Raw genomic sequence first — 19,554 nt, forward strand, 5'->3', positions numbered from 1 at the left:
CTCGAATTACTTGCCTGCTAAGTTACGGCGGCGTAGCCTAAAGCGGGTGGGTGTAAGGGCGCCTAGTTCAAATTTGTCTGAGGGGGCATGTTTTATGATAATGAGGCTTGAACTGCGCATGCGCCGGGCGCCTACATTTCCCAGTGTGCATTGCGGCTAAGTCCGCCGCACGGGCCTATTGATTTTGACGTGGACGTAAACAACATAAATCCCTATTCACGGACGACTTACGCAAACGACGTAAAATTTTCGAAGCGGGAACGGCGGCCATACTTAACATTGACTACGCCTCCTAGGGGCAGCTTTATCTTTAGGCGGCCTATCTCTTACGGAAACAACGTAAAATTTACTGCGATGGGCGGACGTACGTTCGTGAATAGGCGTATCTAGTGATTTACATATTCTACGCCAACCGCAATGGAAGCGCCACCTAGCGGCCAGCCAAACTATTGCACCCTAAGATAGGACGGTGCAAGCCGTCGTTTCTTAGATAGGTTTAAGTGTATCTCTGTTTGAGAATACACTTAAACCTAGGTCGGCGCAGATTCTGAGTTAGGTCGGCGTATCTACTGATACGCCGACCTAACTCTTACTGAATCTAGCTATTTGTTCCTGAACTGTGTAATTTTTGCTATTACATTAAAGGTGTGATTTAAACTGCATTTTCTGCCTCTGTCTGGTTTATGGTTCCTGACACATATTGATGGATGTTCAAGAAAGAAACAACAAAAAGCATCATCTTTGGGGGGCACAACTGAAATCTGGGGGGGTGTAGCCCTCCCCAAACCCCCCTAGATGTGGCCATGTTTCGGGCACCCAGAGGGCACAGCTTTGCTGCCTGCAGCCTGTTAAAATCTATGGCAGGCCAAAATACGCTGCGTCTGGATGGGGCTGGTTGCTGTACCAAGTGGTCTTTAGTGTTGCAAGTGCTGCAGATTGCAGTAAGGTTTTTCATCAGTTTTGAACAATTACAGCGGCTACAAATTGAAATGGAATGGTAACTTTAATAACATTAAATTACAAAATGGCTTGTGTAACAATTTGGCATGCTCTATTCTTTTTTTTTTTTATGAAAGTGGGGTTCTCCTTTAATGGACAAAATGTGTGTCTTTATTTACTTCAGCACCAACTGATTGAATCACTTACCAGGTCCTTACACCTCTTGGGGACCCAGCTGTCAGGAATTCTTTACAATAGTTTATGCCTCCACATCTCCCTGTGTGCTCTGGTAATGGTGTCAGCTCACAGAGAACTATTCATTCTACATTATAGAGAGAGAGTCCACTCAAGGAGTGTGATTGTTGGATGTTACTAAGAATTCTATTAGGATATTAGTAGCAGGCAGCTTGCCAGCGTCCACACAAACTGTAAATCAAATAGACCCTCACAGATCCAATTTATATACTGTAGGTTTATACATTACTTTGTCTTTGAAAAACTTAACCACTTAAGACCTGGACCATTATGCAGGTTAAGGACCTTGCCCCTTTTTGCGATTCCACACTGCGTTGCTTTTACTAACAATTGTATGGTCGTGCGACGTGGCTCCCAAACAAAATTAGCATCCTTTTTTCCCAAAAAAAATAGAGCTTTCTTTTGGTGGTATTTGATCACCTCTGCCGTTTTTATTTTTTGAGCTATAAACAAAAATAGAGCGACAATTAAAAAGAAAATGCAATATTTTTTACATTTTGCTATAATAAATATCCCCAAAAAATATATAAAAAATATTTTTTTCCCTCAGTTTAGGCCGATAGATATTCTTCTACTTCTTTTTGGTAAAAAGAATCGCAATAAGTGTTTATTGATTGGTTTGCGCAAAAGTTATAGCGTTTACAAAATAGGGGATAGTTTTATGGCCTTTTTATTAATAATTATTTTTTACTAGTAATGGCGGCGATCAGCAATTTTTTTTATGACTGCGACATTATGGCCGACACATCGAACACTTTTGACACATTTTTGGGACCATTGTCATTTTCACAGCGAAAAGTGCTATAAAAATGCACTGATTACTGTGATAATGACAATGGCAGTGAAGGGGTTAACCACTAGGGGGTGCTAAGGGGTTAAGTGTACTCTAAGGAAGTGATTCTTACTGTAGGGGGGCGTGGCTGTAGGTGTGACATCACTGATTGTTGTTCACTATAACAGAGAACAGCCGATCAGTGACACTGCCACACAGAAGAACAGGGAAGGTGTGTTTACACAAACCTCTCCCTGTTTTCCAGCTCCTGTGACCGATCGCGGGACACCAGCGGCGATCAGGTCCGTGGGTCCCGCGGGCATGGTCACGGTGCCTGTGCCCAGCCGTGCCATTCTGCCGACGTATATGTCCAGGTAAGGAGGCGGTCCTTAAGTGGTTAAACTACAAATCTATGAAGAGTTTCATTTATTATTGCCTTAACGTTATAAAAAATGTGTACTTTTTTTTTTTTTGCTTTAGAGAGTCTAAAGGCAAATTCACTAACCGGCATCCCTAAAAAAACGATGAGGTGTATTTATAAAAGGTTCACACGGCTGTTCGCTCAACTGCATGTAACATTTGTTCTGTGCAAATGGGGCAAAATGGAATGTTCTCAGGCCAAACCCAGCCAGCCAACATTTCCTATACACCTCCCATGGACCGGTATACTTTAATTGAAAGCTGTCATCAGCTTTAGTGGAAAATCATGCTGGACCACTCAATTGTGTTTTTCTAAGGCCCCGTACTCACGACCAAACATGTCTGCTGAAATTGGTCCGCGGACCAGTTTCAGCAGACATGTTTGGCCGTGTGTAGTCCCGAGCGGACCATTTTCGGGCGGATCGGACAGGTTTCCAGCGGACAACTGTTTCCTGGACTTGCTTTAAAACAGTCCGCTGGAAACCTGTCCGGCCGGACATGTACGGTCGTCTGTACAGACCTACCGTACATGTCCTGCCGCCCGCCATCCCTCGCATGCGTCGAATGACTTTGACGCATGCGTGGAAGCATTTTAAAGGCAGGCCACCCACGTCGCCGCGTCATTGTTGCGGCGACACCGCGTCATCGACGCGGCGACACCGCGGACACGCCCCGCGTATTGTTTACGCGCGGACCTCTGTTCGATGGTGTGTACAGCCATCGAACAGAAGTCCCCGGGCAGTCCTCGGGCAGACATGTCCGATGAAAACGGTCCGCGGACCGGTTTCATCGGACATGTCTGCTCGTGAGTACTCGGCCTAACTGTTATGGGAAAGTCAAACCGTAAATCGAAAAACACACCTGTAGATGACCAACCATTAAGCAGGCCATACACGGTCGAATTTCAAACAAATTTTCTTTTCAAAATCAGAAAGTTTTGTTTTTTTGGTGATCCGATGATGCCACCATTGATTTTAGAAATTCGGCCGGGAATATTCGTTTCTCTCCGGGAATATTATTTTTTCTCCGGGAATATTCTTTTCTTGCACATGCGCGTTTTTTTTCTATTACATTTCTCGCACAATTCTCCCATTATTGATCAGAAAATCGTTAGTTTTTCAAAAAAATTCTAACACGTCGGATTTCTCAAATTTGTTTGCCGCACGAAAATCGGCTGTTGCTGCAACGGTGCGAAATTCGTACGAAAATTCTTTGATACGATTTTTGAAAGAAAATTCTTTCGAAAATTCGAACCGTGTATGGCCTTTAGTATGTGGGGGTGTTTTACAATGTATTGTCAAGCTCTAACAACTGCTGTGTATTTTAAACATTCTTAGTCAATAGTGTCAACATGTTCCCCTATTTATGAAACGCACAAAGGCCTTTTGAATATTTCAGAAAGTATTTCAAGAATTTTCAATGGAGGAAATTCTGGTAACAAATTGCATTTTGCACCAACTACACCCATGCTATTTCGTTTACATAAAGACGAGATGGAGATACAGATAGAGAGACTTAAAAATATTCTGTGTAGTTCCGTCAGTGTGTTTTTACAAGTTAATTTTGCACTTATGAGAAATAAAAAAAATACATTTTAAAAATGACTGTCATCCCTTCTTGTGCAGATACCAACTAGAAATGTGAACATATTAGTAGCAGGCAGCTTGCCAGCGTCAACACAAACTGTAAATCAAGACCCTCACAGATCCAATTTATATACCGTAGGTTTTATACATTACCTTGTCTTTGAAAAACTTAAAATTCAAATCTATAAAGAGGTTCACTTATTATTGCCTTAACATTGTAATAAAAAATGTGTACTTTTTTTTTTCTTTAGCGAGTCTATAGGCAAATTCACTAACCGGCATCCCTAAAAAAAACGATGAGGTGTATTAATAAAAGGTTCACACGGCTGTTCGCTCCACTGCATGTAAAATTTGTTCTGTGCAAATGGGGCAAAATGTAATGTTCTCAGGCTATATGCTCTTTAATTCAAATGTGTAAATTCAGAAAATACTGCCTTATGGCCACTAGGTGGCACTGAGGTGCATACTTTAACTGGTTGTAAACCTTTACATATACCTAGTGAAGTGACTTGCCTCAGATGATACGGAGAGGTGAAACACATCCTCCTACATAAGTTGTACATGTTTACCCCCTTCTATACAGCGTTCTAGAACACACAGATGAAAAGATTTTCCTCAGCAGCAGGAAGCAAGGGATGGGGATCTGGCGTCACACACACTGCAGAGCTAGAGCACACAGCTCTGTGAAATCCAATAGCTGATTGGAGGCAACTGACACCCCCCCCCCCAGTCTTCACAGGCTCAAAGAAAAAGAGCTGAGAGCAGGAGTCATCTGCTTGGTGCTGGAGGAATGGGGTGGACCATTCCCTTGGGAGATTGAGGTGTCGGCTTAATATATTAGGAGTGAGTCATGCAGAGAGAGAGAGAGAAGAGATAAGAGAGGAACCATACTTGATGCTTTGGATTCAGGTTAGTACACACTATAGTAGGGTGTGCTTTGTTCATTTTTCACGTCTAGAGGATGGGGCTGACATAAGAAGCAATAAATATGTTCTTCATCGCCATCTAGTGGCCATAATGCAGTCTGTTGATATAGGAACTCTCAGAAGCCTTCAGCACCTTTTCCGCACAGTGCATTTCTCCATTATGCCCCTATAGCCAGAAGCATGTTCAACCTGAACCGTCTCAATACACATGTCCAAAGTCAGTTAGTATGTAATAATTCATGCTGTAAAGTCCTGAGTCACTAGGTTGAACACATTGCTTTCCAATGAACTTTGCCACTTGCCCCAGTGCCGCTGGATCTCGGCTTGAACCTGAAATTATAAAAAAAAGAAATAGATCACGATGGATGGATGTAGCATTGGCATTTTAGACCTCTTGCCGTACACGTAATGCACATGGCAAAGAGGGTGGGCTTTAACATCCATGGGCAGGAGAGCTTTCCATGCTAAGAGCATGCTAACTGCATTCCCAGCACAGTCAAAGACAGCTCTTAGCCAGTAGTATGGTTAGTAGCTGGCATGACCAGTTACTGATCATGTGGCCACTGTGGCAGCCAATCACAATGGTCACATATTCAGCTAATCCTACACCGGAGGGGAGGAGAGAAGAATTGGGAGAGGAAAGGAGGGACGAGAGAGTCTTTAATAAGTGTAATAATGATAATAAATTATGACAAATATTACTCACATCTCCATTAAGAAAGCAATACAACAAAGCCACAATGAATCCCTGGTGGAAAAGAATACAAATAGGAAAATGTAATAGATTTCTTCCTCCACATTAGGATGTCAAAACATTCATAATTAAACATTTTGATACCTCAAAGGAATAAAAAAAAGCTTTAAACCAAGAAAGAAAACAGCCTGAACTTGCAGTAAAACACCATTTTGGTACTTTTGTCCATATGTACATATAGATGCTGTCTAATGGGCTGACTCCAATAAAATATTTCTGGTTGGCACTCCTGTCCTATTTACAGCGGCTTTTTTCCCCGTGGATTTTTTCTGAAGGAATGTTGGCTCAAACTTGTGTTGCATACACACGGTCACACAAATCTTGTCGGAAATTCTGACCGTCAAGAACCCGGTGACGTACAAGACGTACGACGAGCCGAGATCAATGAAGTTCAATAGGCAGTTTGGTTCTTCTGATTGATTCTGAGAATGCGTGTTTTTTTGCGAGTCGGAATTGCATACAGACGAGCGGATTTTCCTTTGGAAAAATAGACAACCTGCTCTCAATCTTTTGTTGGCGGAAATTCCGACAGCAAAAGTCCGATGGAGCATACACACGGTCGGAATTTCCAACCAAAAGCTCACATCTGACTTTTCTATTGCCTGCCCTGACCTCTGCCTGTCCCTTGATTACACTTATTGACCGTGGCCTGTCCTGATCACTGCCTGTCCCTGGATTACATATATTGTCTGTGGCCTGCCCTGATCTCTGCCTGTCCCTGGATTACATTTATTGTCTGTAGCCTGCCCTGATCTCTGCCTGTCCCTGGATTACATTTATTGTCTGTGGCCTGCCCTGACCTCTGCCTGTCCCTGGATTACATTTATTGTCCGTGGCCTGCCCTGATCTCTGCCTGTCCCTGGATTACACTTATTGTCTGTGGCCTGCCCTGACCGCTGCCTGTCCCTGGATTACACTTATTGGCCATGGCCTGTCCTGATCTCTGCCTGTCCCTGGATTACATATATTGTCTGTGGCCTGCCCTGATCTCTGCCTGTGCCTGGATTACACTTATTGTCTGTGGCCTGCCCTGACCGCTGCCTGTCCCTGGATTACACTTATTGGCCGTGGCCTGTCCTGATCTCTGCCTGTCCCTGGATTACATATATTGTCTGTGGCCTGCCCTGACCTCTGTCTGTCCCTGGATTACACTTATTGGCCGTGGCCTGTTCTGATCTCTGCCTGTCCCTGGATTACATTTATTGTCTGTGGCCTGCCCTGACCTCTGCCTGACCCTGGATTACATTTATTGTCTGTGGCCTGCCCTGATTTCTGCCTGTCCCTGGATTACACTTATTGGCCGTGGCCTGTCCTGATCTCTGCCTGTCCCTGGATTACATATATTGTCTGTGGCCTGCCCTGACCTCTGCCTGTCCCTGGATTACACTTATTGGCCGTGGCCTGTTCTGATCTCTGCCTGTCCCTGGATTATATTTATTGTCTGTGTCCTGCCCTGATCTCTGCCTGTCCCTGGATTACATTTATTGTCTGTGGCCTGCCCTGACCTCTGCCTGACCCTGGATTACATTCATTGTCTGTGGCCTGCCCTGATTTCTGCCTGTCCCTCTATTACATTTATGTGTCAATGAAAAGTTATATCATAAAACATTAATGATAACATATATTAAATATCAGAGTATTCACATAGATTATGTGTCTGCATGTAGTTGCACTTATTGTTAACCAGGGTTCCTGTCACCCTTGGAACTGAGATTAGGAATTGTGGGAGGACGTAATACACATTCCATAACTAGGATTGTCTCTACTTTGCCTTTTATTCAATCAAAAAAAAAAGATATGAAATCATTTCCAGTTAAATGGTGTCTACATTTGATGGGTGACCTTGAGGTTTGGCAAAAGGTTGTACATTTTTGGTTTTAGTGCAAGGCCAGATTTTCATTTGTTGAGGGGTTACGAAATGGGATGTTTGTGCTTTCTGGTAGGTGCCATCTATGGGTGGAAAAAGAGGAAAGTTTGATAAAGGTTTTAAATATCTCTACAATGGCATTTGTGTGGGAATATATTTCCTTTCAAGACATGTAATTTATATAGTGGGGCTTCATAGATTGGTTCAGCCTTGTTGCAAATCCAGTGCTTTTTACATGTGAATGAATTAAAAATCTAGCTTTCAAGAAGCAAGATACATTTTCAGCAAGAAAATTATGTTTTGAGAGGCAGAATTGTTTCTTTAATTTGTTGGAGAGTTTGTTGGGTAAGAACTTAGGCATGACATGTATGCCTTATTTCCACTGAACGGAACGGTTCGGGTCAGTATGTTTGGAATGGTTTAGAATGGACCGGTCTATTCTCGTGAGTGTTTCCACTGCAAATCGGACCGTCGGGACCATACAGGATTTAGAAAAAATGCCTAGCGCGTCCACCAATCAGTGGAATGTATTGCATCTCCGCCCTAATGGAACCGTTCCATTTTCTATGACCCCACATCTGAAGCAGGACCCAGAATGGTCCAGTACGGTTCGGTTTTATGGCACACTTTCATAATGGAAACACCCAAAATAGCGTACCAAACCGAACCGTACCGAACCGATCCGCTCAGTGGAAACGAGGCATTAGAGAACAAATCAAATCCTACCATTAGGATTATGGGTTCAGTGTATGATTCCTTGTGCATTGTAATGCTGTAATGAATTATGTGGCCATGCATGGTCTTTTATGATCTCCCCATAGATTAGTATTTGATATTTCAGCTTTATCATTGTGAAGGAAACGTTCCTCTAGAGCAGGGGTCTCCAAACTTTTCAAACAAAGAGCCAGTTTATTGTTCTTCAGCCTTTAGGAGGGCCGGATTGTGGCCAGCGGGGGCAGAAAAAGCCCAGCATTGGTTAGAATAAATATGGTCTCATAGTTTGCGATCAGTAGGATAAGGAGTAGTGCCCCTATTAGTAGGAGTAATTGTATCTCATCATTGGTATCAGTGGAAGAAAAAGTGCCCCCTTGTTGGAGTCAGTGGGAAGAATAGTGCCTCATATCAGTGGGAGGAATAAAGCCCCGAGGGCCGGATAAAGGTTAGAAAAGGGCCACATCTGGCCCTCGGGCCGCAGTTTGGAGACCCCTGCTCTAGAGGTCTCCAATCTTTCTAAACAAAGGGCCAGTTTACTGTCCATCAGACCTTAGGGGGGCTTGATTGTGGCCAGAGGGAGTAGAAAATGTTCAGACATCAGTGGGAGTAAACAATGTCTCAGGTTTAGTGGTCAGTGGGAGTAAAAAAAAGACCACAGTTCTAAAACATTGGTTAGCATGTGGGTGTGTATAGGATGCAATATTCGGAAGTCATCAAGTCTCCAAAAGGAGTCAGGGCCAACCCCAAGATTTAGTTTCTAAATGAGGCAATGTTGTAGTCAGACTATGGCCATTGCTATATGGTCACGTTTCTGGCGTTGGCAAGTACAAGTCAGGTGCCGCTGTTTTTGGGATATAAATAGTATGACCCTATTGTGGGTGCACCAAACATTTGTGAGTTGAAAACTATGAAGGTTTTTCACAAAGGCCTAAAGGGTAATATGATGGTTACTACTATCAAGGCTGGGTTGTGCTTCCAGCTTAAATCTTCCCTGATGACATGGGGTGAATTATAATGTTCAAAGTTAGACAAACAACTGAAATATTGAAAAACTATGAAGTATGGTGAATTAAAGATTAGGGCAAAGATATTGATGATAGTGATCTATTTGCTTGCCATGGATCCCTTGAGAAAGGCATACCTACTATTTGGGTCCCTATAGATAAATGTCATTTGAAATGGCAGGTTATTGTTTATAGGTATAGAAGCCCCCATTGTTGTGTACCCAAATGTGATATAAACACAATGGGACATAATTTGTCAAAATAAAGTAGATTGGGCGGTGGGGTTTAGAAGTAGAAAAGTTGGTTTCTTGTAACATAATGATATCTTATAATGAAGGAAGGCCTTAAGATTGTAAGAGAAAATTAATATTTGCATAATCTGCATCAGAAATGTGTTTGCCATTTTAATGAAAAAATAAAGGGGCAACCACTGGTTTGTTTAGACAACAGACAGGGCCGCCATCAGGGGGGTACAGGCAGTACACCTGTAAGGGGCCCGGATGGCAACCCCCTTTTTTTATTTTTTATAAAAAAAAAAAAAAATTATATTATTTTATTTCTTTTTTTTAGTTCTTATATATATATATATATATATTCTCTATTAAAGGGCCCAGAGGTTTCTTTTTTTTTAATTAAAGGACCCAGAGGTCCCGGATGGCTACCCCCCTTTTTTATATATATTTTTCTTTATTTCTTCTTTCTCAATTCTTCTCAATTCGCGGCAGCACCCCCCCCCCCCCCAGGCCCATGCCTGAAGCTGTGTAAGGGGCCCCATAATTCCTGATGGCGGCCCTGACAACAGATAAAGAAGGGCTGCCAGCAAAGTAAGGAGGTGAGCCATTTTTTTATTTCAGTCAAGTATAGACTGAGTAGAGTTATTGCGAGTTTCAGAAGCTCAAAGTACACATCCATATCTACCGTATTTATCGGCGTATAATACGCACCCTAACTTTAAGAGGGACGTTTTAGGAAAAAAACTTTCAACAGCCCCTGCATATAACACGCAGGCACAGTTTACCCTCTATTTTCAGGGTAAAAAAGTGAGTGTTATACGCCAATAAATACAGTAAGTGACAAAGATGTTTAGACATGGCACATTTGACCATGAGGTACATTAGGCATTATAAAACCTGACCAACTTAAAACAGAGTTACAAAGTCCAACAGAGATGGCACATATTCTGTCTGAAAAGTATAAAGATTTTACGGGATAGTAACATTCTCTAGTCTCAAAAACCTGCAACGCAACTTGCATTCTATGGTTTGGCATTGCTGGGAAATGTTAGCATAACCAGTTAAATAAAAGATATATAGAAGTGTGAGGGTGAAGATGTGAGTCATGCATGCCATTTGTGAGAAAACAAAGCCCAATGTGAGATACAACTAGGAGAAAACCAAGGATTGGTGCCAAAGAGCATTGCCTGAGAGGCCTAGCAGAGAGTATTTGTTGGCAGAGGCGGCTCTCTAATTAGGCAAATTAGGCGGTCGCCTAAGGCCTCGCACTCACAGGGGCCTCGCGGCTGCCTAATTTGCCTGTGATCAGTACTAATGTTGACGCCATTGGATCTCTCTATCACCCCTCTCTCTTTCTCACCTCCCCCTCTCTCCCCCCCTTGCATTGGCTGACTATGTCTGATGGGTAAGGAGGGTGCCCTGAAGTGGTGCTGATCACCTTTGTGTTAGATCCGTGCGTTTTCTGCAGCCATTTTTCTTGCTTGAATTCGTTTTCCCATTATGGGCGTGAGTGGGAACCCATGTCTAAGTTTTGCCTAAGGCCTCACAAAGCCTAGAGCCGCCTCTGTCTGTTGGCATTACCAGATGTCCACAGGCTGGGGTTGATTTAGTAAAACAAACAGACTTTGTACTTTCCAAGTGCAATTGCACTTTGCAAGGGCATTTGTTTCAGAGTTTAGTAAATGAGGGTGACCTCTGCTGACTTGCCATTATCCAATGATGTGCAAGCAAAAATTAAATTTTCCTTACGTGATAGCAAGCATGTGATTGGGTATTATTTGCAAAGTGAAGCTTTACCTAATTTACTAAGCTCTGAAGTAAATGCTCTTGCAAAGTGCACAGTCTATTTGCCTTTAGTATCCCTATGGGTTCAATGCATTAGATCAGAGACCAGAAGAGAATGACCTATCCAGATGATCTAAACGTGTTCCTGTTAGCAAGTGAGTTCAATAGAAGTCTTTTAGCATATTATGGTAGGTAGGTAATGATATTTGCTATTTAAGAATAGGTAAACCTTTTTTTAAGTCTTCAATGGTTTTATTGAAAAAGTGGAGAAAATCTGATTGGTATGGGTCAGGTCAACAGATAAATAAAGTTGGGGGGTCTGCATTGCGCAGCCCAAATTACATATCGAAATGTCCTAAATTCAAATGTCCAGATTTTCTCGTTTGGTTATAGCAATATAAAGTATTGCTTTACCCATGCAGGTACAACTATTTTAAAGGAAAACTTTCTTATGCAGGCAGCTGCAAGCAGGAATGTTTTTTATTTATTTTTTGTGTACGGGGCATGAGACTTTAGAAGCATTTTGTCTGATGCACCTAGAATGTATTTAGATGATTTACCTGAAACTCCAGTTGGGCTATAAATCCAGACTATCCACCACGAGAGGGATTTACTTGTATTATTGCACTGCAAAAGCAGACCTGGCAGCTTCAAAACTGTAGGAGATGTAAGTACGGGACATCTCTACCTGAAGCTGAAATATCACTGATCCACTAAGTATGTTAATTTTCTTGGATGCATTTCTGTATATATATATATATATACACACACACACACACATACTCGAGTATACACCTAATTTTATCACAAAAAACTGGTAAAACGTATTGACTCGAGTATAAGCCTAGGGTGTCCATCTGCATGCCTCACTGTGCCTTACTTTGTCCATGTTCATGCCTCACTGTGTCTATGCCTCACTATGCCCATGTCTCACTGTGTCGATGACTATACTGACGTTTAACATGGGAGTCTAGGGAAGGGCAGGGATGGACTGGCCATTGGGACTACAGGGAGTTTCCCGGTGGGCCGATGGCTCAGTGGGCCGGCTTCAGTGACAGCGGACCGCTGCCCCCCTCCACTCCTCTGTCTCTCCCTTCCCGCAGCGCTTACCTGGGGGGAACAGAGAAGCATGGGGGAGGGGACAGATAGCTGACTCAACAGCTATGGCCTGGGAGTTTTTCACTTCTGCCTAATCTTGTCCCATAAGGGGGGGCACCAAACTGATTCTTTGCCCCGGGTAAAATAATGTCTAGCTTCCCCACTGGTACTGCCTATAAGAGTACCAGTATCTAATAAAGTAGAACGGCTAGTGGCAAGTGAAGGGGGAGAGGGGGTTTGGGTGGCCGGGGGGTGCAGGAGTTATCCGGCCGCCATGGGAGAGATCTGTCAAAGTGGGCCAGTCTGGATGAAGTCCAGGGCCAAATTTTTGTCCCAGTCCAGCCCTGGGGAAGGGGTGCCCAAGTTTGAAAAATCGGTGCTCCCCAGCCCTAAGTTCCTCAGACAACAAACTTTGCACACTCGTAAAGGAGAAATGGGGCTACATGTGTGCCAAGTTCCCGGGTCCAGGGGACCTACGACCAGCCTGTACCGGATCCCCAAAATCACCGGAGAAATTACTGTTTAACATAGGAGTCTATGGAAGGGGTGCCTGGCTTTGAAAAATCGCTGCTCCCCGGGCCGTAGGTCCCCCAGACAACAAACTTTGCACACTTATAGAAGAAGAGTGGGACTATATGTGTGCCAAGTTCCGGGACCGGGTCCCCAAATTTCGGGAGATTAGGCGCAAAAAGGTGACTCGAGTATAAGCCGAGGGGGGCATTTTCAGCACAAAAAAAAGTGCTGAAAACTCGGGTTATACTCGAGTATATACCATATATATATAGACACACCTATTAACAAATTATGCATAATAAAACAATTAACATCAATATACAATGGGGAAGTATTGAACAAGTCACCATTTTTTTAGGTAAATATATTTTTACAGGGGCTATTGACAAGAAATGTTCACCACATCTTGGTAACAACCCATGTAATCCACTCATACAAAGAAACTAAAACAAATATATCCAGAAATTAAATTATGTGTAATGAAATGGAATGACACAGGGAAAAAGTATTGAACACGCAAATTGAAATTCGTGTAATACTTCGTACAAAATCCATTGTTGGTAATGACAGCTTTAAGGCCCCGTACACACGACTGGATCTATCCGCGGATCAGTTCCAGCGGATAGATCCGGTCGTGTGTAGGCCCGAGCGGACAATTTTCGGCGGACATTTGTCCAGCCGACGGATTCCCAGCGGATAAAAATTTCTTAGCATGCTAAGAAATCTATCCACTGGAATCCTGTCCCTCGGACTTATCCAGTCGTCTGTACAGACTCACCAGATAAGTCCGTCCGATCCCCATCCCTCGCATGCGTCGGAATGATTCGATGCATGCGTGGAAGTATTTACCTTCCAGCGTCGCGCACGTCGCCGCATCATCGTCGCGGCGACGGCGCGGACACGTGACCGCGGATGTTTTCCGCGCGGATTTTGATCTGATGGTGAGTACAAGCCATCAGATCAAAATCCGGAGGAGAAATGTCCGATGGAAACGGTCCGACGGACCGTTTCCATCGGATATCTCGTCGTCTGTACGGGGCCCAAGACCTCTGTATGGAGAAACTAGTCGCATGCATTGCTCGGGTGTGATTTTGGCCCATTCTTCCACACAGTCTTCATATCTTGAAAGTTCCATGGACCTCTTCTATGAACTCTGATCTTTAGTTCTTTTCATAGATTTTCTATTGGATTCAAGTCAGTTGATTGGCTGGGCCATTCTAGCAGCTTTATTCTTTTCTTTGAAACCAGTTTCCTTGGCTTTGTGTTTGAGATTATTGGGAATAATTATTATTATTTCTCTTTTTGAAACCAATTGAGAGTTTCCTTGGCTTTGTGGTTGGGATCATTGTTTTGCTGAAATGTCCTCCCTCATTTCATCTTCATCGTCCTGGTAGATGGCAGCAGATTTTAATCAAAAATGTCTTGGTACAGTTTTCCATTCGTCCTTCCTTCAACTATATGAAGTTTTCCAGTACCTTATGCTGAAAAACAGCTCCATACCATGATGTTCCCACCTTAAAACTGCATTGTTGGTATGGGGGGTGTTTTTGGGGTGATGTGCAGTGCCATTTGACCTCCAAACATGGCGTGCATTTAAAAAAAAAAAAAACATGTTATACTTACCTCCACTGTTCAGTTCGTTTTGCACACAGTGGCCCCGATCCTGGTCTTCTGGGGTCCCTCGGCGGCTGTCGCGGCTCCTCCCCGCAACAACTACACACAGACATGCGAGCTTGCATGGTGTGTAGCTGTTGCAGGAGCGCTCCAATGATAGCCGCCGCTGTATCACTCGGCCCCGCCCCCCGGCGCGCCGCTTCATTGGATGTGATTGACAGCAATGCCAGCCAATGTCTGCGCTGCTTTCAATCCATCCACTGCAGCCAATCAACGGCCAGGCTTCGACTGGAGGAGGATGATGGGGCAAGTGCGGGACTTTCGAAGGGTCAGGTAAGTAAAACGGAGGCTCACCTTAATGCATAGAATGCATTAGGTGAAAAAATTTACCTTTACAACCCCTTTAACTTTTGGTCTCATCTGACCAGACTATATTCTCCCAGTATTTCACGGGCTTGTCTAAATGATGTGCAGCAAACTTTAAACAACTTTAACGTTTTTCTTCAGCCATGGAGTATTGCGTGGTGAACATGCATGCAGGGCATGGCGGTTGAGTGCATTACTTATTGTTGTTTTTTTTAACAATTGTACCTGCTAATTTCAGGTCTTTCTAAAGCTCTCCACACATGGTCCTTGGCTCTTGCACAATTCTTCTGATAAATCTTTTAATTTCTCTCTCAGAAATCTTGCCAAGAGCACCTGGTTGTGGCCGGTTTATAGTGAAATTATGTTCTTTCCACTTCCAGATTATGGCCTCAACAGTGCTCACTGGAACAATCAGAAGTTTTAAAATCATCTTGTAACCAATGCCATCGGTATGTTTTGCAACAATAAGGTTGCAAAGGTCTTGAGAGAGCTCATTGCTTTTACCATCATGAGAAGTTTCTTGTGCGACACCTTGGTGATGAGACACCTTTTTATAGGATATCAGTTGAGACTGAATCAGCTGATATTAATTTGCACTGACAAAGGGCAGGATTGCTTTCTAATTGCTGATAGGTTTCAGCTCATGTCTTAAGCCTCGTACACACGATCGGATATCTGATGGAATCTAATCCGATGGATTTTTTCATCGGATATCCGATGAAGCTGACTTTCATCAGTCTTGCCTACACACCATCAGTGAAAAATCCGATCGGTTTGTCCGATGAAAACAGTCTATCGGTCTGTTTTCATCGGACAAACCGATCGTGTGTACAGGGCTTAAAGGGGTTGTAAAGGATTTTTTTTTTTTTCATAATAAGCATCCTTTACCTGCAGACATTCCTCTTTTCACTTCCTCATTGTTCGTTTTTGCTCAGAAGTTGCTCTATTTCTTCTCTGTTCTGCTCACTTCCTGCTTGTCTGATTTTACTGACCACCGTGAAGGGAGGCTTTACTGCGGTGGTCAGTGACGTGCTCGCCCCCTCCTGGGAACTACATCTGTGCGGCAGGACGCTCTCTACGTGTTAGAGACTTCAAGGAGGTGTGAATTACTGGGTGTGCCGCAATGTATACTGGGAAATGTAGTTCTTACATTAACGAGCGATGCAAACCAGGAAGTGAATGAGAGAACAGAAACTAGAACGCCGGAGGTGATATAGATGAAAGAATTTAATAGGTATTTACTCGTTTTTTAACAGAGTCATTACACTATTCTGTCTGTTTACCTTGCAGACATTAATTTTAGACAAAAAAAAAATTTCCTTTACAACTCCTTTAAGCGTTCCATGCCTTTTTGCACCTCCATTTTATTTCATGTGTTCAATAAGTTTTCCCTGTGTCATTCCGTTTTATTATACATACATTCTGGACGTATTTGTTTTGGTTTCTTTGTATGTATGGGTTGCATGGGTAGTTACCAACAAGTAATGACAAATTCATTTCAATAGCACCTTTAGGAATATATTCACCTAGAAAAAAGGTGGCGTGTTTAATACTTATTTTACTCGCTGTATGTGTATTCACAGTGATCATCTGACATCTGTTAGTGAACAATATATAAAACAGTAAATTACCTGATTGGATCCCAGAACAAGTTCGAAATACAACCTGGCCCAAACGCCAATATGTTCAGGAAACAAAGCGAAGACAACATAATGAATTCCAAACAATGGGATGAGGAGTAGAGTTGATTTAGCTAGTCTCCTAAGAAAGAAAATGAGCCAAGTATTAAAGCAGAACTCCGGTAATAATGCAAAAAAAAATCCCCTATTAGCACCCCCCCCCCTTTCACACACACACTAAACACACAGGGGCAGATCCACAAAGCGAGTACGCCGGCGTATCTACTGATTTCCCACGTCGTATCTTTGTTTTGAATCCTCAAACCAAGATACGACGGCATCTGGGTTAGATCCGACAGGCGTACATCTTTGTACGCCTTCGGATCTAAGATGCAATTCTTCGGCGTCCGCTGGGTGGCGTTCCCGTCGTAATCCGCGTTGATTATGCAAATTAGCTATTTCCGACGATCCACGAACGTACGAGCGGCCGTCGCATTCTTTTACGTCGTCTCTAGTCGGCTTTTTACGGCGTATAGTTAAAGCTGCTGTTTGGTGGCGTATAGTTAAACTTGCTATGTTAAGTATGGCCGTCGTTCCCACATTTAAGTCGTCCATGAATCGGGATGGACGTAATTTACGTCCACGTCAAAACAATGACGTCCTTGCGACGTCATTTAGCGCAATCCACAGTGGGAAATTTAGGGACGGCGCATGCGCAGTTCGTTCGGCGCAGGGACGCGCTTCATTTAAATGAAACACGCCCCCCTACTCGCCGATTTGAATTAGGCGCCGTTTCGCCGTGAGAGATACACTACGCCGCTGTAACTTACGGCGCAAATTCTTCCAGGATTCAAACCAAAAAAAGTACGTTACGGCGGCGTAGCGTATCTCAGATACGCTGCGCCGGGGCAGATCTTTGTGAATCTGCCCCTCAACAGTTATTACATGTGTGAAATTCCTTACCGTTTAAGAGAAAATTCGAATTGAATTTTCAGGAAGTCAGTTTTCTAATTAAAAAAATACAGCATCTATTCTGGCAGGGAGGTGCACAGGGATTACATCAAACCTATTACCTTTAACCAGTTCCCGACCCCCGCATGTACATATACGTCCACAATATGGCACGTACAGGCACATGGGCGTACACGTACGTCATTGCCTATTAGCGGGTGGGGGGTCCGATCGGGACCCCCCCCGCTACATGCGGAGGTCGGGTCCGCTCGGGGAGCGATCCGGGACCACGGCGCGGCTATTTGTTTATAGCCGCTCCGTCGCGATCGCTCCCCGGAGCTGAAGAACGGGGAGAACCGTATGTAAACACGGCTTCCCCGTCCTTCACTATGGCGGCGCATCGATCACGTCATTCCCTTTATAGGGAAGACACGATCGATGACGTCATTCCTACAGCCACACCCCCCTACAGTTGTAAACACATACTAGGTGCACCCTAACTCCTACAGCGCCACCTGTGGTTAACTCCCAAACTGCAACTGTCATTTTCACAATAAAGAATGCAATTTAAATGCATTTTTTGCTGTGAAAATGACAATGGTCCCAAAAATGTGTCAAAATTGTCCGAAGTGTCCGCCATAATGTCGCTGATCGCCGCCATTAGTAGTAAAAAAAAAAAAAATTAATAAAAATGCAATAAAACTATCCCCTATTTTGTAAACACTATAAATTTTGCGCAAACCAATCGATAAACGCTTATTGCGATTTTTTTTACTAAAAATAGGTAGAAGAATACGTATCGGCCTAAACTGAGGAAAAAAAATGTTTTTATATATGTTTTTGGGGGATATTTATTACAGCAAAAAGTAAAAAATATTGCATTTTTTTCAAAATTGTCGCTCTATTTTTGTTTATAGCGCAAAAACTAAAAACCGCAGAGGTGATCAAATACCACCAAAAGAAAGCTCTATTTGTGGGGGGAAAAAGGACGCCAATTTTGTTTGGGAGCCACGTCGCACGACCGCACAATTGTCTGTTAAAGCGACGCAGTCCCGAACTGTAAAAACACCTTGGGTCTTTAGGCTGCATATTGGTCCGGGGCTTAACTGGTTAATTGCTTTATGCAATCATTACAGAACTGTAGACACATCTCATAATTATATATTATACACACTGTACTCAGAATTATAAATATTCCTCCTCCTGCTGCAGCTTTATGAGATATTTCTAGCAGTAATCAGTGCTTGTATGGTGTAAGAGCACATCCCTAGGTGTGTGCAGGGGGTGTGCCAGGTGTGCCTAAGCACACCCTAATCACCCCGTTCAGCCCAGATTCCCCTGCTGATATTTCACCAAAGCCTGCCAATAGGGCTCCTAAAAAAATTGTAACGTATAAAAAAATTTAATTGTAAAAAATAATGCAAAAATAAAATAAAAAACTACTGACACTGTCCACTGCCCTACCTACTAATACATTTAAAACATTTTTTTTTTTTACATTTATTAATAAGAGTGTGTGTGTGTGTGTGTGTGTATATATATATATATATATATATATATATATATATATATATATATATATAATGTCGTCATGAGAAAAAAACAAAAAAGTGCAGCGCTAACTTACTAATCAATAACACAATACTGGTGGAACCCTCTAATATATGGAAATCCCAATAAGCTTCAATATCACCACAATACCGGTCTCTGTGAAATGTAACGTCACATATAATACACATCACACTGAAAAAAAGACATACAAAATTACCGCAAACTTTTCAGGGATGGTGGAAACCCCTCCTACATATATTTGGCTGTGGACGGTGACCACTGTCCATATGTGCAGTTTCATCACTGCTTGTATGTGTAGTCTCATCAGTGCCGTTAAGTGCGGTCTCATCACTGCCCATATGTGTGGTCTCAACAGTGCTCATAAATGCGGTCTCATCAGTGCCCATAAGTGCGGTCTCATCAGTGCCCATAAGTGCTGTCTCATCACTGCCCTTAAGTGCAGTTTCATCACTGCCCATAAGTGCACTCTCATCAGTGCCCATAAGTGTGGTCTCCTTAGTGCCCAAGTGTGTGGTCTTATCAGTGGCCAAGTGTGCGGTCTCACCAATACCATTTGTGTGGTCTTA

General features: G+C 43.1%; 1 protein-coding gene across 2 annotated transcripts in view; it reads right to left on the reverse strand.

The window, feature by feature from the left end:
• Positions 1–3,654: 3,654 nt before the first annotated feature.
• The window catches only part of LOC120918305 (vasoactive intestinal polypeptide receptor-like), a 140,336-nt gene continuing 124,436 nt past the window's right edge, over positions 3,655–19,554 (reverse strand). The window contains exons 11-13 of one of the 2 annotated variants that reach the window (XM_040329820.1): positions 16,478–16,607; positions 5,605–5,646; positions 3,655–5,228 (exon numbers count right to left, since the gene is read on the reverse strand). In XM_040329820.1, the coding sequence (XP_040185754.1) occupies positions 5,136–5,228; positions 5,605–5,646; positions 16,478–16,607 (265 nt within the window). In that variant the 3' untranslated portion in view covers positions 3,655–5,135. The remainder of the gene's footprint in view (positions 5,229–5,604; positions 5,647–16,477; positions 16,608–19,554) is intronic. The other variant, XM_040329821.1, reaches the window with a different exon arrangement.

The sequence above is a fragment of the Rana temporaria genome, chromosome 12 (genome assembly GCF_905171775.1).
Source record: "Rana temporaria chromosome 12, aRanTem1.1, whole genome shotgun sequence".
NCBI classification, from domain to species: domain Eukaryota; kingdom Metazoa; phylum Chordata; class Amphibia; order Anura; family Ranidae; genus Rana; species Rana temporaria.